The following is an 18,594-nucleotide window of genomic DNA, read 5'->3' as shown; positions in this document are numbered from 1 at the left end:
TGAGGTCACGAAACTAAATAGACCAGGAGTCATAAAAAAGAAAGTGAGAGAAACGGAGACAGTGAATTAGATGTAAGGAATGGAAACAAAAACACCGTTTAGATTTACAAGAATGACCAGAAAGAAATTGAAGGGGAAAATCTGTACGTCAACTCAAATGAAGGTGCCTCGCTATTTCAGGCTCGAGCTGGTTGCCTAAGGAAGGCAACATACCAGAGCAAATATTCACAACAAGATGAGGCGTGTGTCTGCTGCAGCGAAAATCTGGAGACTACTCAGCTCGTACTAACATAATGCGAAGGTTCTCATCCAGTGAGACCCCTAAGTAACATACAGCTTCCAGAAGCACTTCGATTTAAAGTGGACGGGAACATAAGCTAGTCAGCAGTCATCTCAAAACAAATCTCAAGATATATTCTAGAGTCAACGCGGTATTGCCGGAAACGCAAAAATGTGTCCCCTGCTCAGCAAGAAGTCCTTAAGGAACTCCCGGAAATAAATGATATTCTAATGAAACCAGCAGACAAAGATGGCAGTATCGCAATCTGGCCTATAGAAAAGTACAAGAATAAGGCCTCCAAACAAGTGAGCAACCACACTCATTACACAAAACACGACTCTAGCCCAACTTCAGACTACAGCAATAGTGTGCAAAGCACAATAGCGGACCTCCTGTCCAGGGAACTAATGACGCAATCTGAATATCGCTTCATGATGCCCAAGAACAAAGAAGCAGGCCGCTTTTATATTTTTCCTAAAATACGTGATGTTCCTGTAGAAATATTTACTGCAGAAATCCCATGTCGACCTATAGTGTCTGATAACAGCACACCTGTCGAGTCATTATCTAAATTATTAAGTCACCGCCTGCCAAACATCCACACTGTCCTCCTATCTTTTGTTCAAGACACGCCGCACTTCCTTCGAATTATCGATGGCATCAATGCCAACCAAATCCTTTCCGACCGCGCTATTCTAGTCACTTTGGATGTTTCTGCTCTTTACACTAGCATACCCTTCACTGGAGGAATTGAAGCCATATCGAAATCTATCGCAGTCCATCCCCAAGCGTACGCTCCTGAAGATTATCTTTCACTACTTAGGCTAGTTTACACGCTCAACTATTTCGAATTCGATTCTATTCACTACCTACAAACTTCCAGCACTAGCATGGGAGCAGGATTCGCTCCAACGTATGCGAACGTTTTCATGGGACAGCTTGAAGCAGACCTGGTAAAATCCTACCCGTTAAAACCCCACACCTATCTTCGTTACATTGACGACATATGTATGATATGGGAACATGGTACAAGTGCGTTAACCGAATTAATTATCCATTTCAATCGCATTCAGCCTGGTGTTAAATCTACAGCTAAACCACTGTCTAGTTCAAATCAGACTCCTCGATACGATGGCCGGTGACACGCCGGCTGACACACGGCCGTGTCACCGGCCATGTGCATAGCACCCCGCTATTCTCATTTCTACACCCACGCCGCTAACACACCTTCGGCATGCCTCACCCACCCGGCTTACCCCCTCACCCCTTTAGAAGAACCCCACCTATATATGCTTAGCCGAGGAAAGCATATGTCGCTTTCAAAAAGACAAGTCCCCATTGTCGAAATGTTGGGTCCGCTTTTACCTTGTTCTCGTTTTGCTCATCATCTTGAATTTCCATCTCCCGCCTTCCCCCTGTTTTCCTTCAATGTCACAAGCGTTTCTTATAGGACCGTAAATGACGCGGTCGTCTAGGAACAAAGAAATGTTAGGACCGCGGTCAATAGGAACATCATTACTGTAAATTATAAACAGTAGAGGTCGGAAAACAGTGCCTTCTGATACCCCGAAATGTACAAGAGATGCCTGTTTATCAGCATGTGTTAGGAGGCATATACAAACTGCTGCTAGGTAGTGAGGAAGCTACGTATTCAGACCAGTAGAAAGGAGTTAATGTTCAGACGAGAAAGTTTTGGGAGTAGCTGTTGGTGCGCAACTTTATCCAATACCTTTATGAAGTCCAAGAAAAGGGCATCTACAGGTATGTTTGGATTGAGGCGAGAACATAGAACGCTAAAAATTTGGCTAGTTGACAATTTCACGAAGGTCCTTGTCGACGTCAGTGTTGAGCAGGATGCAAAACGTTATGGGATACTAAAACGTTTACAATCTGAGAGTAAATAACATGCTGTATTTATTTAAAACAACCCCTGGTGTGTGAAATGGAACGCTAACTGCTGCATAAGGATGGGAGTACCTTTCTTCGGGACAGAGACAGTCTTGCTCACTCTCCTGTCTTCCAGCATCACACCTAAAAATTAATTGAATTTTGGAGTTTACGCGCCAAAAACACGATCTGATGATGAGGCACGCTGTAGTAGGGGGCTCCGGATTTAATTTGACCATCTGGTGTTCCATAAGGTGCACTAAATGAACGGTATAGCGACGCTTTGCATTTCGCCCTTATTTAAATGCAGCCGCCGTGACATAGATTTGATCCCACAACCTCGTGCTTAGCACCACCACACCAGATGATATCGATTGCTGAAAAATAGCACATAAAATCGCGCCCACGTTTATTTTGGCTTTTTCAACATTTTGATGCGTATATCGTCGACGCCATGTGGTGAAGGAAGTTTTCAGTGATAAGTTAGCTTCTCGATGCAGTTAGGACAAAAAGTAATGTCAGGCGTGTTTGCATGACCGAAATAATGGAAGGGAGGCAGAATACGTGGTTCGGTTGTAAAAAAGAAACAAAGAAAAACGCATTTAAATTGCTCAGTCGTTTCGTGATCGGGAATACGGCGGTTTTGTTTGTTCGTCAAACAGAGTAAATGGCTGGGAGGTATTGTGGTTAATAGCCTTTTAGAATATTTGGGGGTTATTTCATAACATAGCAAGAAGTTTTCACGAAGAAAATAAAATTAAGAGGACGTTTTTATTTCTTTTCGGCCAAAGTTTCGAACTCTTTTTTTCCGCTACATAGTACTTGTTCCATGCGCGTGTGCTGTGAGACCGTTTCGCTTAGCGAAAGAGCCACTTTTTGTACTGTTAAGACGGTTTCGCGCGACGTTTAAACGATGGGGACGACATTTTTTCTGCTAAGGCGGTAGTGGGTACGTACGTATTTTGTGAACAAATGAAAGCATCTGGTTTGTGAAAAGGAGCCAAATGGCGCTTTTCAGAAGCCTATTTGGAAATATTGACTACGCGAACTTGCCCCCACGCAGGTGGTCGGCGGCACCAATACCGCGCGTCTCAGCTGGCTCGTGGGCGGCGTCCCGCTCGCGTCGTCGGGGTCCCGGGCACGGCTTTCGGGATTCGCCGGCGTCCGCGACTCGCTGCTCACGCTGTCCGACGTGGCGCCGTCCGACAGCGGCGAGTACACGTGCCGGGCCCTGGACGGACGGTGCCCGCGGGCCGCCGCGGCCTCGACCAGCCTGCACGTGTGGCCGCACGGGGTGCACACCAACGAGGAACTGCCCGGCGCCGGGATGCTCATCAGGTGGGGGTGAGGGGGGGGGGGGGGGGGCTGCCTCGAGCACCTAGCACCTGGCAACACGTCGTGCCGAAACGATACGAAGTAACTGTCACAACGGAAGCTTGGCCTGAGAGTTAGGTTAGAATGTGTAGCGCAAAAAAAAAGAAGGGGGAGGCCTCCATCAAACGGCCATGCATCTTCTCCTATGGTCACTCACCCCCAGCTTTCCCCCAACGCACACTTTCAGCCTCGCGTAGTTTTATGTTGATCAGAATTCGCTATTTTATTGAATAGCAAAGTTCGAGTTACTCGTCCCTTAATTTCACCAAGAACGACCGACGAGTAACTCACCAAGAACTTGGTTAGCAGCGGTGAAATGTCTTGGGTGAGAGGGACATAACGTCCACCTGCTTGAAGGGGAACGAAGAATGGAACGAAACAGGGAAGAGAAACGCATGACACAGCACTTCGCACATACACACGCCGGAACATGCCTACAGACGTGAGTCGAGTTGCGTTGGTGAAAGCGATTCTTGAACAGGTTTTTTTCTTCTTTTGTTTTTGCGCGCATAGTTTACCGACTAGGTGCTTGACCTTTCGGGAATGAGAAATCAGTGAGCGACGACAGCGAAAAGCGTTGGTGTTTGAACTTGCTCACCGGGCACTGTAAGATCAAGTGCACAAGCACTGGGACAAAACAACTCGCATCCAACGGAGGCAAGCCGTACGTGAGGGACTCGGCGCATGTCCTCGTCTGTGAAAGCCACATCGACGCTCATGATGCCTAATTTGACCGTAACAACCCTTACGCGGCGATCTAGAAAAGGACCCGACATTGGTGGGAGGGGGGGGGTATTTTTTCTAAGCATCGCGTTCATCCGGGCCAGAGCGTTGTAGGTGCCGGCGTATAGCCATCTGGAAGTCGTCGAATTGTCGCGATGTAAACTGTCAGTCACGTACTGATGTCGCAAGTTTATCAACTGTTTCTTTCATGACGTACCATTGCGTAAGGGTACCTAGCGAGACGTTAGCGTTCTTCCATGAGATGCAATTTCATAGCCCGCCTTCAATGCTACGCGTAATAAAGATGAGTCACTCTACACTGCATATATGGCCGACGTAGATGCAAAGTTGTTGCCGCTTGAAGTGGCAGCAGTATGAAATGTATTCCGACACTAACGGAGCAGTTGAACAATGATGCAGCGTTTATATAGGTTTGCGAACGACCGTAATTTTAAACGTATGTATTTCTCAGCGATGGTCCTCGTACTTTAATGGCCATTCGTGAAGGGTTTTTAATTTGAGCGTGCAGTAAACGCAGCTGCACGACTGCGTACGACAACGGATTGCGGTGCCGAAATCGCGGTGATTGCGCGGAGTTAGATCATTGATAAATATTAGTAATCTTGTAGACTATATGTACACTTACATATCATCGTCATCTATATGGCGAAAGAAAAAGGCTATAGGAATTGGGTCCTCACCACGATAGGCCAGCAGTTTTTTTTTAGCCTCCACGAGTGCGCATACAGAATGGGAGAGAGTAGAGTTGAGGATGGGTGGCGAGATCTGATCAAGACGAGGACGTCGCTGTAGTGGCTACCACGAACCAAACAATGCCTCGAGATGTCGGGCAATCATGTAGGGAATACTTATCAAGGGCCAGCTAACGAATGGACCGGGCACGGAAGAAGGGCGTCATCAGAGGAGATTGCCTTCTCGAGACTTGCTGCATCACGTCACGCTCCCGCCTAGTATTTTCTCCCTCCATGGCAACCTATGTATCAGCCGTGGTTGCTCAGTGGAACTGGTGCTGCGCTGTTAAGCATGACGTCGCGGGATCAAATCCCGGCCACGGCGGCCGCATTTCGATAGAGGCAAAATGAAAAAAACACCCGTGTACATAAAATTAGGTGCACATTAAAGAACTCCAGGTGGGCAAAATTAATCTGGAGTTCCCCACTAAGCGTGCTTCATAATCAGATCGTGGTTCAGGCACGTAAAACTCCACACTTGTGGCCTTCACCTTCTTGATGTTCGACGTGCCTTCAATTGGTGACAATTTCATTTTTACGAAGCGTAACAGCTTCATTAAGATCGGTTAATTCGGCCACTTTATTGTTTCGACGTCAGACTGAAGAGGTTCTCGGAGAACCTGAAATGAACATTTTACCAGGTGACAACCGCTCCGCTAGCTTAGCGGCTATGGTGTTGCGCTAGTAAGAACGAGCTCGCGGGATCAAATCCCGGCCATGGCGATCGAATTTCGGCGTGTGCGAAATGCAAAATCTCCGGTATCCCGTGCATTGGGGGCGCGTTAAAAATCCCCTAGTGGTCCCCTACTGGGTCCCCTACTGAGGCCTGAGTCCCCTAATACGGTGTGCCTGGCAATCAAATCGTGGTTTTGCCACGTAAAGGCCCATAATTCATCCACTTTAACAGGGTCCTTGAAGCACAAACTGAAGTTCACATGGGCCTTGACAGACGTGCTCGTTCTTGGTCCGCTTATAGCTGGACGCACACACGTGTTTCCCGAAGATAGCACAGGCTGACTTGAGTTCAGAGAAATGCGAAATAATATCCCGACTTCATCACGACTGTTTCGTCACTTTCGCGCCCAGGCCGTTTGACGCACAGCTGACGCTGTCCTGCTGGCTGCCGGACGCCGTGGAGAGCGCATTCAACTGGAGCAAAGATGGCGTCCCTTTGACAAACGGAGACCGCGTGTCCACCACTGGTGGCACCCTGACAGTGAAACATCCGGGAGAAAGCGATGCCGGAGTCTACGAGTGCACGCTCAGTGACTCCAACATTAAAGTGTCCATACAGGTACCGTGTGCTAAGGTTCTTGAATACGTATTCAGGAATAGTGAGCTGGAACGAGTGAGTAGGAAAATGAACCCTTTAAATGCCGTGGACTAGTCTTACTCGGTGACATTCCTTTTCTTTTTCAGGAAGCGCCAAGGGCGAATGTGTCTCGTCCGCGTGTTAGGGCACTCGTTCTAAGCGGCGGTAATGGACCCGGCTCGTGCGATTCATTTTGACGCTCTGACAACTTTCCTCTTTGGCCACTAAGGGGCCCAATGAACAGAGTTCGTTGGGCAGAGATATTGAAATGGTGGCTGCCAGTCGCTTGTTGCTGCCCCTCAGACGAGCGTGCAAACTTCACAAACATGCCTTACTCGTCTAACGCACGGCATTTTGTAGGCTTTATTCCGTCCGCAACAGACGAAGCAGCACTGAAAATAGGTACGCAAAGGAACATGCTTGTGGCGCAAGGAGTGTGGTGTAGGTCTTTGCCTCGCGCGATGTTTTGAGATCCATCATAGGAAACTAACGTTCTAATCCTCCAGAGCCATGCTTCAAGAGTTTTTACTTTTGGCATCTGCAAGCCTGTCAACAATATGTACCTGCAGCGATGAGCGGTTGCAACGGAATAGAACTCCTATAAATTCGGAACCTTTAGTCAAAGCACATGGTTCTGGTTAATTCGTGTTTTCAGCCACAATATACTGCACCGATGTTATATATATTCTGTATATGGAAAAAAAAATTGCTGTCCAGATGTGCAATAAAAATAAAAAAAGTATTTTCCTGAACAAATAATGTTCTTTTGCCGGCACATGTAGGGTTAAAACATGTGTTGAAAACGTATCTTACTACTACTGACGTTGTACTGTGATTATCTTGGAATTATTTTGTGTTTCAGAAAGTGTATTTGAAAATTATACGACCCGCCGTGTTGGATCACTGGATTTGGCGTTGGGCTACTAAGCCCGAGGGCGCGGCATTGAATTCCGACCGCGGCGGCCATACTTGAAGGGGGGCTAAATGCAAAAACATCCATGGCACCGTGCATTGGATGCACGTTAAAGAAATCCAGATTATCTTAATCCGGATTTCCGGACTACGGAGTGCCTCATAGTCCTATTCTGGTTTCGGCGTGTAGAGTCCCCGAATTGAAAAAAAGAATGAACAGCCAAAGCATTCAGTAACTACACTTAGCATGTTGCCTTTCACTTTGTTAGTTTTTATAACGGTATATTCGATGAGACCACTTGAATTTCCTGCTCAACTGAGATGAGTGATATAACTCGGTTAAAACACTTCGGTTTAGAAAATTCCATTTACATCACATGTTTTGTGTGAGAAGAAATGTTTCACGTCACCTCTGATATTTGATGACACGTGAGCCATTCTGAGATATTGTGAAGAAACATTTACATCTCACACTGCATAACGCGTGAGTAGGTGCCTGTACATTTTTTATTAGTCTCCATATCCCACTCATAGCTAAATGATGGGCACAGAGGCCCCGCCACACCTGTAGCCTAAAGCCCCTCTAACTTCACGGCACAGGAGTGCTAGAAAAATGCGATATTGATAAGAGGAGACTAAAACAGCGCATTCCGCCGCAGATCTGGTGTGTTGCCGATCTTACAATTATAATATAAAATTGGTGAAGGTACAAATGCTTCTCTAAAGGCGCTTTTAAGTTATTGCCGCTAGGGACGATGCTGCACGTAGTTCTTGTTCTACCTTTTCGTTGGCTCATGATATTCACAGCCTCATCGTACTCATCAGTATTCCTATGCATACCTGTTCACTTTTTGAGCATCGAGGAATAAGTATGATTAGTAAAAAAAATTATTGACAACAGTTTTCTGCAGATTCTGGGAATAAGCATCTCTATAAAAAAGAAGGCGCAACCACATGCAACCACATGGTATGGCATCATGCAGATCATTTATGCAGAGAATATATGATGATGATCATGACTGATGATGATTATTAGCTTCTAATTTGCAGACTAGGGGCCTAGCTATAACGTAAAACTATTCCAATATATTTTTATTACAATCTCCTGACGTCAAATTTGCGTAACCGCCGACGCAAGTATCGGGCGGTCACCCACAGGGTTGTCTGAACAGACCAATCAAATGCTCTCCTCGGTTGTAGGAGGTCACTTTTGTTTGCTTGAAAAACGAATAACATTGCCTACACTGAGCAGCTTGTCTCATCTAATTGGCTCAGAAGAGGCGAGGAGCACGCTCAAGTGGAGAGATTCGATGGGGCCGAGCGACTGCACTGAAAATCGATAAACAGATGAAGAGGATGGTGCCGGTGTCTGTGATTGGTCCGCTTTCCCTTACTGAGCTTACGGTGGCTCATCGACAATCGCGGCGGCATGCAACGGAAGCTTAAAAATGACGCTAAAACGGATCCTCAGCAAAGAAAAGTTGGTAGAACGAAGTCGTAAACGTGTCGAAAGGGCTCGAAAACGTTACACGGCCACGCAAAAAGTTTCATTACACGCAAATAAACCCATGCTCTCTGGCAGGTGCGAGTAGCCAGTGCCTGAGCGATCGGTGGCAGCCATCTTTTATTCCTTTCGGAACGGGGCAGCCTGCGGCTAGTCAGAAGAACATTCAGTTTGGTTCGGCATATTAATGCATCTTTAACGCGAACACGTCACATTGACGCGGTGAGTTGTTGCGGTTTTATGACGTCGCGTGACAGGCAGGTGAAGCGGCTGCAGCCCGAAAACTTTTGACCAATAGCCGAGGGCTAACGGCAAAAAGGCGTCGAATCAGAAATAACTATTTTTCTTTTGTTCGGTCAAATCATGCATAATCAGTGTGTACACGTCATATCAGATGGAGAGCTATCGCGGTTTTCGTGACGTCGCGTGACAGACAGGTGAAGTGGGGGTGGCCCAAAAACGTTTTTCACCAATCGCGGAGGGCTGATTGCAGAATTGGAATAGAAAAGTTTGGAATAGTTTTACGTTATAGCGCCCCAGCATTTTGCCTAGCTCTAATTCTTTTATTCTCGTTCTTCATTAAATACTGTTACGACTGTTGCGAAGAGTTGCGAAGAAATGGTTTTATTTGCAGGAGATGGACGATGATCGTAGCGCAGCTCGGCCTCTCAAACTCCTCGTTCTCTTCGTCTTCTCTTCTTTCTTCTTGTCCGTGCCTTTCGTATATGTTACAATATTGTACAGCTAACCATGCCACGTAACAAACCCGGCTACAGCTTTTCCCTGCCTATTTTTCTACAAAAACTGTAAGCACCTCTAGCTCATTTCGACCGCTGTCAAGTTAACGCTCTCATTCGTTTCCAGTCCCAGCGCTCCTGAAAGGGGGCGTTCCCTACGGTCCTGCCGGTATTACAAGGAGCTGCAGCCTCTCCGGGCTTTTGCTGCTGCAGGCGCATGTTTCATCCTGTTCTGAATAATCGCTCCTATACTCTTCTGCACATTCTTCAGTGACATCTGGCGGGGAATTCGTTGCGCACCGACACTGAGTTTCGAACGCTCATCTGCCAGCGCGCAATCTTGCAGCACGCCCCGGGTCACACTAACAGCGCGGACGCAGCCGGCTTGAACAGTTAACAACCGCTTGAGTTTCTCGCGAATAGAGCGAAAGCATCGCGCTTCGAATGGCGCCAACTGTCGTGTAAGCGGTGGTGCCTTGTTGATGCTCGCAGGTCCGCTACAAAGTGTTCTGTTACCTGGACTGGGAAGCCAGTGTGCCCGAGCCCTCGTACTGGATTTTCGGCAAGCCCGCGCGCCTTGCCGTGCAGCTGACCGGATGGCCGCCGGCGCGCATTGTCTGGTTGCGCGACGGGGTGGTGCTGTCGCCCTCGGATCGCGTCCACCTCGAGGCCCACAACAACGTCTCCAAGGCCGTCCTTGTAGTCGAGGACGCAGTGACTGCCGACAGGGGCAACTACAGCTGCCTCGCCAGCAACGGTTTCGACGCCGACCGCTTCGATGTAATGGTCCGCGTACGCAGCAGGTGGGATTATAGCTTCCCCCTTCTTAACAGAACAACACGGCATGTCTGGAACCACGCAATGCAGTATTGTTGACGACCGACAGCGCGAAAGGTTGACATAGATGCGTGAAGGAACTGAATGACAATCACACTGTGTCATTCAGCTCCTTCTGTTTAGCGTCATAAATTTTAGAGCTGTTTTTACATCATGGAATTCATGTAACTTCGCTCAGCTTTCAGGCTGTCGTGTTGCCATGCCATATGCGCTTATGCTTCGCGCTATAGTGATCCTAAGTAAGTGATGATAAAATGAACGAAAAGGGCAGGAACAGTAGGGAACGCACAATACGAGCATGAACCATATTGTGGTCATCAGCATAATCATCTTCATGTGCGCTGCAGGAAGGAGTCCTCCCCAAGCGATCTTCGATAACTTTTGACCTCTATGGTCTACATAGATGCATTTGCAGACGGGCATACATATGCAGTACTAGAGTGCGAAAACTTTAATGCACCGGGCTGAAGTGTAACGTAGGACAGACACAAAAGGAGACAACACAAGATAGGCAGTTACACACGTGCAGGGGAATCGACAGATACTGAGAAGTGTACGCGCGCTTAATGCTGTAAGATTTGTCGGACGGTCCTCCCGCTGTCGACCAGATGTAGGAGTCGTCGGACTATCTCGCCGCTGCCACCATTTGAAGGAGATGAAGGTCGTAGACAGGAACTCGGTGAACAGGATTTATTTACATATTAACAGTTTAAGCAGGATACATTGGCAGACTAGCGCGACTCCCATATGGAGCCCGCAAAACTAACATACAGCAAACAGTTTACGAGCACACAGCTCACTAGTACATTTCTAGTATGACAGAGCACTCAGCTCCCGACAACGAGCACGACACGAGCACTCCCTAGCAGCCGGCAAATGCTGCTTATAAGCCCTTGCTCGACGTCATCGTTCGGCGGGGACGGAGCAGGAATGGTCGGGAAGGTTCGTCCAAGCATTGTAAACTTGCCGCCGCCCCGCACTATCGTTTACGCCCAAACACACGCAAACACACAGGTGCGAACCCATACACACAAAGGCTCCGGAGTCGACGACCGAGGGCTTCGTAGAACTGTGCTCCGTCTCGGGTGGTGCGGCCAAGTACCACATTCCTGAGCTGACCGCGCGCCACGTGGCTGCCGGTCATCCGCAGTTCTCGGAAGGCGCCCCGACTGGTGGGCTTGGAACACGTGCAGCGGGCTGAAAGCTGGCACGTTGCCACCCCGTACGGCCATTCTTAACAGCTCCTCCATGGCCCGGAAAATCTCGCCTGGTCAGTGCTGGCAACCGCTGGGCAGGAAGAGAATGGCTGGCGAGCAAGATGACGGCTTTGCTCTCTGCAACCCCTGCTTACTCGGAATGCCTTCAACCATCTTACAACAACTGGCACAGAAGAGTCGACCCGGCAACACAATACCGCTCAGCGTTCAAACGCCCGGAATTAGCTGCTAACCCACCAGGCCTCTTATCACAATTTCCATGCAAGTCACTCAACTGGGAATCCCAAATTTTGTCCCACAATTTCGTGCCGCCAAAGCGAGCGTTCACGTTCCTCCTGAGTTCGACCAAACCCGACCGTCGCGCTGCACAAGAGTAAAGGTTTACGCAGAATTAAACCGAAGCCTTTCAAACACCAATACTCAATCATAACTTCAGCAGCATAACTTCGCGAACAGCCTGTTCTTACCCTATCACAGTGGCGTACTTATCTCATGTACTGCTGCCACTGAACCGTCTGGCCAACTCCACAGGTACGTCATCACAAACGCGCTAAGTTTGGGGTCCCTATTGCGAACACGTGCTTGCACCATACAAAGTTTTCATCACGCTGACTCACATTTGTTCCTTTAGTCCACACAGGACACGTTCCTTAAATAAACAACCAAATTTGCGCAACTTACACAACACAGAGGAACCTTCGAACAAATGTGTCTTCTACTAACTAGCTCTTCGCACGCGTACTAGAGAAGTCAGAATACGGCTGCCTTCGACACACCCGAGCAACCCAGTCATAAACGTTCTGCTTCCTTCCGTCCACACAGCACACGCGCTAATGGACCTAAGAGCTCTTCTCAGTGCAAATCACGCACTTACTGAAAATCTACGCGCTTAACCTTAGAAAATTCAAAAACACTTAAAAAGAAAGAAGGTTAAATAACACACACGCGCGTTACGATAGGCCTCTCAACGATAACCTTGACCTTCAGGTTACTCACGTATACACAAAAAAAGAAAGCCTATATACTTAATAATGAACACCTCGCGAGACTACAGGTTTACTTTAAACGCATCTTTCAAATCTCGAGCTTCTCAAACAAAACATAAACAGAGCTCATACCTTACCTATTGAAAGAAATCCTAGTCTCAAATCGCGAAAATCTGCAAATGTTCAAAAATAAAACAAAACAACACTACTACGGAAGCTCTCTTGGCCTCCCGTTCCCGATTGCTTACGACTGACTCATACTTTCAGCCGCACCCGAGGTGGTCGCGGTTTAAAAGCTACTCTGGCTACGGAGGAACAACAAAAGGGCTGACTCCCTATCAGCTTTCCCAAGACGTTACGGTCTCCTGCCAATTTGCGTCCTCGCGCCCCGCTTTCAACATGACCTCGACTGACCGCGTCGCTACTCCCCACCTGGTCTCGTCTTGCCACCTTGCGCTTCTTTGTACTGCACGCTGAGCTTCGAAGAGAACGACGGAACGACGAGGAATTTGACTGCCCCGTGCCCTTTGTCCGCGTCCGTGCAGAACATGCTTCGCGGTCCCCCTTTGACCGGTGGCTCGAACGTTTTCGATGCGTCAACTTCGTCAGTGACGACCGCACCTTTTTCCTCGCGCCCTGCCCTTTTGGGTTTCTCGCCATCTTTGGCGGCGCTACATTAGTTACCGTCTTTCGGTCTTTACCGTGCTTCGTATTTCGGCGCTTTCTCTTTGCACTCGCTTTCATGTCACCTTCTCGTGCCTCGTGCTGGCCGGTACACATTTCGTCGGCCCGGGTCGGTCTCTTACCTGCGCAGTCTGAGTGATTTACATTTAAATCTACTCTCACTTTGCCTCGACTGGCGGACAGCTCAACCGACTCTGGAACAATGCAGCAGGCTTAGACAACTCGCACTCTTGCGAACTGCCCTCTACTACATTGCCCAGCTCACGCTGTGCATCTGCACACAGCCCGTCGGTATCGATCGCTGTCTCACGCGCACAGTCCGAATGATTAACAACTGAATCATCCCTATCTAGGCTATCTAGACTGGCGGAGAGCCGCACCGATCCCTGAACAATGCAGTTGTTCTCTCGTGAGCTACGGAGCTCGCCACCCCGAGAACTATTCTCAACTGCATCGTCCAGTTCGCACTTCACTTCTGCACGCAGATCTGACTCGACATGGGTGCTCGCGTCTGTCAAGTCCGTAGTATTCTGTACCTCGCTAACGACCTCGCTACCATGAGATGCGACGCACACGCGCGGTAACTGTGCCAATTTGTTCGCAGCTGGCCTAGCTGCCTCTACAGTCATCTGTTGGCACAGCACCTCGTCGCTCTCACTCTGGCCTTTAACGGCCTCTGCTGCCACTAAGGCTTCGTTAGCTGCTAGCACTTCGAGTTCACCTATGAACGTGCTGCTACTCTCACAGGTACTACTACTTTTCTCGGCTTTCGACGAAAATCTGTAATCTACTTCTTCACACTTTTGCTGCGTCCAGCCTACAGATTTCTCAAGCCGCTGTTGTCTCTGTGCCAACTGATCACAATACTGTATCTCTTTGATCAGTGCTGCCTTCTCTCTCTCATACTTTTGCTCACGCTCACGCTTACGTTCCTGATACTCACGTTCGCGTTCATTCTCACGTTCGTGACGCTCACACTTAAGAGTAAGTTCTTGAAGCTCACGCTTCCGTTCATTCTCGCGTTCTTCACGCTTACGCTCACTCTTACGTTCACGACGCTCACGCACCAGTGGTTCCTGTCTTTTACTTAGAATTCGTTTGCCCATTTGTTCTATGAATTTCAAATCATTGTTACTTTCTAGAATGGTTTTACGAATCTCTGATTCCTTCAAGTCCTCATCTACGTTTACCTCGATCTCCTCACACAACCACAACAGGTCAGCTCTCGTCAAACACACTAGGACCATGGTCGCTACTTTAAGCTTTGGCTCTGCTGTCACACAATACTTGTTGCGATACCCACGCAAATCAAAATACAAGTAACAGATCCCAGCGAATCAAATTCAAAAACACAGAGAAATTGAAGCCTGGTAAATCTTACAGCCAAAACCAAACGCTTACCCACTGAAGCAGCACCATATCACCAGTCTCTCCCCGCCGTATCCAGTCAGTTGCAAGAGGTGGTCAATCTCAAGTCGCCTCCAACTTGATCAGGATGCCGGTCGGTCACCATGTGCCAACGTCCGTCAGCTGCCGTTGCTGTCTCCCGAGTCGTAGGCCGATTTACGAGCCGCAGGCCGATCCCTCCGCTGCCATTCAGTTATTGGATTTGAGCGGTCGTAGTCGTAGCGAGGACCTTGTCAGGAACTAGGCGAGCAGGATTGAATTGCAGGATTTACATTTAAAAACAGGACATACATTGGCAGACTAGCGCGACTCCCATATGGAGCCCGCAAAACTAACATACAGCAAACAGTTTACGAGCACACAGCTCACTAGTACATTTCTAGTATGACAGAGCACTCAGCTCCCGACAACGAGCACGACACGAGCACTCCCTAGCAGCCGGCAAATGCTGCTTATAAGCCCTTGCTCGACGTCATAGTTCGACGTCATCGTTCGGCGGGGACGGAGCAGGAATGGTCGGGAAGGTTCGTCCAAGCATTGTAAACTTGCCGCCGCCCCGCACTATCGTTTACGCCCAAACACACGCAAACACACAGGTGCGAACCCATACACACAAAGGCTCCGGAGTCGACGACCGAGGGCTTCGTAGAACTGTGCTCCGTCTCGGGTGGTGCGGCCAAGTACCACATTCCTGAGCTGACCGCGCGCCACGTGGCTGCCGGTCATCCGCAGTTCTCGGTACGGCCCAGCTTTCAGTGCCGACGTCCGAGGGCTTCGTAGAACTGCTTTGTCCCGGGTGGCTCGGCCAAGTACCAATTTCCGGAGTTGATCGCGCGCCACGTGGCTGCCGGCCGTCCGCAGTTCTCGGAAGGCGCCCCGACTGGTGGGCTTGGAACACGTGCAGCGGGCTGAAAGCTGGCACGTTGCCACCCCGTACGGCCATTCTTAACAATGCCGAAGGGCAGGCGATTCAGAAATGCGGCGTCGCGAGCCCTGAGTGCAATGAATTGATTTCTTGAAACGTGCACCTTAGATTTGGGGCGCAAATGAAGTTCCGATTCCCCGCCTTTCGGAAGGCAGGGGGAACTTCGTTTAGAAATTTGTCGAGTCGCCATTTCTGTGCTTCATTCGCTACCTTCTAACATTTACGTATTATTATCATAGCAATTATATGGACACTCCAGCCTCATATCTGCCGTGGCTGTCGCCGTGGTGTTTCGTACAAAGTGCGAGGGCGATAACTTCGTCGCCGGACGCCTTATTCTGTACGTGCGAGTGAAACCATGCGAGGGTGAGCCGGCGACTGTGGCTAAACCTGGAGCGTGCAAGGGAAGAGGCGGTGGTATGAGGTGGTGCGTGGAATCTGGAAAGGAAAAGACTCAGGAACGTGGATGAAAATAAATAGGAAGCTAAAGTGCAGGGGCATCTGTACTTGAAAAGCGTGGACGCAAAATGGAGAAAAAGTCCAAGAAAGTTGGCAAGCAAGTACAGGGTAATTGAAACTAAATCGACAGCCAGGAATGATAAGGAAGAAAGCAAGAGAAACAGTGACAGTTAATCGCACGCAAAGAAAGGAAACAAAAGGGACCATAGAGATTTACAAGAAGGAGACGAAAGAAATTAGAAGGCAAAATCTTACGAAAACACATAGTGCAGTGTCTTGCTATTTGAAGCTCGAGCCGGTTGCCTAAGAACAAAAACATACCGGAGCAAATAATCCGAACTAGATAAGGCATGTGTATGCTACAGCGAGAATCCAGAGACCACTCAGCACATCCTAATGTAATATAAAAGGATTCATCCAGGGAGAACCGTAGGTGACGTATATCTTCCAGAAGCGCTTGGGTTTAAAGGAGACAGAAGCGTCAAACGGTTATCAGTTGAGATAAGCAAGAGACGTTTGGAGCATTGGTAGAAAAAGAAGAGAGATTGATAAGACTGGATCTCTTAGTCATAGCTAGCGGTACAAGGTAGATTTTGAAGGGAAAAAAAAGGAAAAGAATAAGAAGATATTGTAACGATGTTAGTAAAAGAACGATATTTATTAAAGGCGAACTTGTGCCCACTAGTAAAAGTCACTGCGGTCGTGAAGAATATCCGCGGCAGTCGCGTTCTCAAACTGGGCTCGAACCGTCTTCCTCTTCGCCTCGCGTGACACCTCGTGCGCGTGGCGCATGCGAGCCGAGTCCAACTGGCTGCCCGTGCCACGAAGATCGCTGCCTATGGTTGCTGAACACCACCACTGTACGGCGTGCACGGTGCCCAATGCAAAGGGCGCGCAACTTAAATGTCACCAAGTTGGTCGTGGCATTATACAAAAATGCGATATATATGAAAAACATGTGTAGCATACCTGATAAAATCAAGTAGGCTAGGCGACTATTTGTTACCTCCCCCTTTCAAAGGGGATGCCATTAAATCATCATCACCGCGGCAGCGGCGACGCTGGCCGTGCGGTGGAAAGAAAGAAAAAGGACCAGAAAGCTCGCCTTCGCGCACCTGCACGGTAATGAGGAGGTAGGCGCTTCTTGCGAATTGAGCGAATTTGAATTGCGCTACGTACGTAGTGCGCATGCTGTCTTTGAAACCACGATGCGTTCAAGGCGTTCGTCGCACTCGCTCCGTCGGACCCAGGTTGGCAACTCCGCATAACAAAAGGCTCGGCACAATTTGGGTGCGCCCGCGCTTGTGTGCGCGTGCGCTCGTGTAGTCGTGTTCCGTCTCTTTATGCAATCACGCGAAGCTTCGCCGTATGTAGATTACAACTCGTTGGATCTGCTGCACTTCTTTTCTCAGGTGAACGAACCGGCCTAACGTCGAACGCTATTGCAGCTCAGAACTTGCACGCGCGCACGCGGTTAAGTTTATAGTGTGCACTAGCAATGTTGTTCTAGGCCTCTCCAAAGCACGTGGATCCTCAGGTGACCACACGAGTTTTATCACATGTCGCAGGTACGCGTTTATGATTCCCCTGTCGGGTATCGGCATCGAGGTCTGCCTGCTGGTGTCCATCATCGCGTGTTCCGAGCTGCGCAGGCGCCGATCCAGGGAGCGCCACCGCCGGGCGCGGGAGGCAGCGCCGCCAGCCGCTGCACCTGTGCAGGCTCGAGGCGCGGGAAAGCGCGAATGACGCGATTGTGCTTGTTTCTTTTTTATTTTCTCTGTTGTGTTTTCGCAAAAATGTTTGCAGAGGACAAGTAAAAATAATAAAGTCGTGTAATATTGGGGGACTATCGATATGGATAACATGCCGACGAATTATTTTTCTTGCAAAGATTTGTGGATGAGGTAAATGAAACTGAACACCGATTACAACGCGGGGGAGCAGGAACCGGAAGCGCATGTTCCATTAGCGGACATGAATCTACTGTCATTGCTGCAAGAAAACACTGCGTAATCCAACAAAAATGTGTCGCTGTACTGACCAGAAAATACACTTTGAAATTATATTAAGCTATTATATACTCTGGTGGTAAATATTTGAGATTAAGGTACACGATGTTGGAAGAATAATTGTATGCCATATATCCTTGCTACATTTATATTACGGTACTGTAACATTACGTTTATTAGATACTGACAATAGAGTTTGTCAATTCTAAATTTTAGGTACTAGCACACAAGAATGTTCGTCGATCTTGTACCTAATGTACCACATCGTCATTCCGCGGTGACCAATGGTGCCAGCGGTACATGCATCACATGTATACAAGTACGTTCCATAATTTATTATTTGCTTATAGTTTGTCACCCCCGACACATCCCGAGGACGATGGCACCAGTTACCACTGCACCACCTCTACAGACTAGCCACCTCAACCGCAAGTCATGCCCATAGTCGAGCGATATGGGTCTTTACATAAACGAAGGAAAGACATCAAGCATCGACCAAGACACGCCAAGAATGAAAGGGAAGCGGAATGCACAAAAGAGGGAACACTTTTGGGCTACAATATATACGAGGTGGTGCGAGAGTATGGTG

General features: G+C 48.5%; 1 protein-coding gene across 1 annotated transcript in view; it reads left to right on the top strand.

Moving 5' to 3' along the window:
* The window catches only part of LOC126540211 (protein sax-3-like), a 70,969-nt gene extending 53,130 nt beyond the window's left edge, over positions 1-17,839 (top strand). The window contains exons 4-7 of the mRNA XM_055076270.1: positions 3,231-3,505; positions 6,103-6,310; positions 9,974-10,284; positions 17,565-17,839. Coding sequence (XP_054932245.1) covers positions 3,231-3,505; positions 6,103-6,310; positions 9,974-10,284; positions 17,565-17,742 — 972 coding nt within the window. The 3' untranslated portion in view covers positions 17,743-17,839. The remainder of the gene's footprint in view (positions 1-3,230; positions 3,506-6,102; positions 6,311-9,973; positions 10,285-17,564) is intronic.
* Positions 17,840-18,594: the final 755 nt, after the last annotated feature.

Source organism: Dermacentor andersoni, chromosome 2 (genome assembly GCF_023375885.2).
Source record: "Dermacentor andersoni chromosome 2, qqDerAnde1_hic_scaffold, whole genome shotgun sequence".
Taxonomy (NCBI): domain Eukaryota; kingdom Metazoa; phylum Arthropoda; class Arachnida; order Ixodida; family Ixodidae; genus Dermacentor; species Dermacentor andersoni.
Note: the sequence above shows the minus strand (reverse complement) of the source record. Positions and strands in the feature narration are given on the sequence as shown.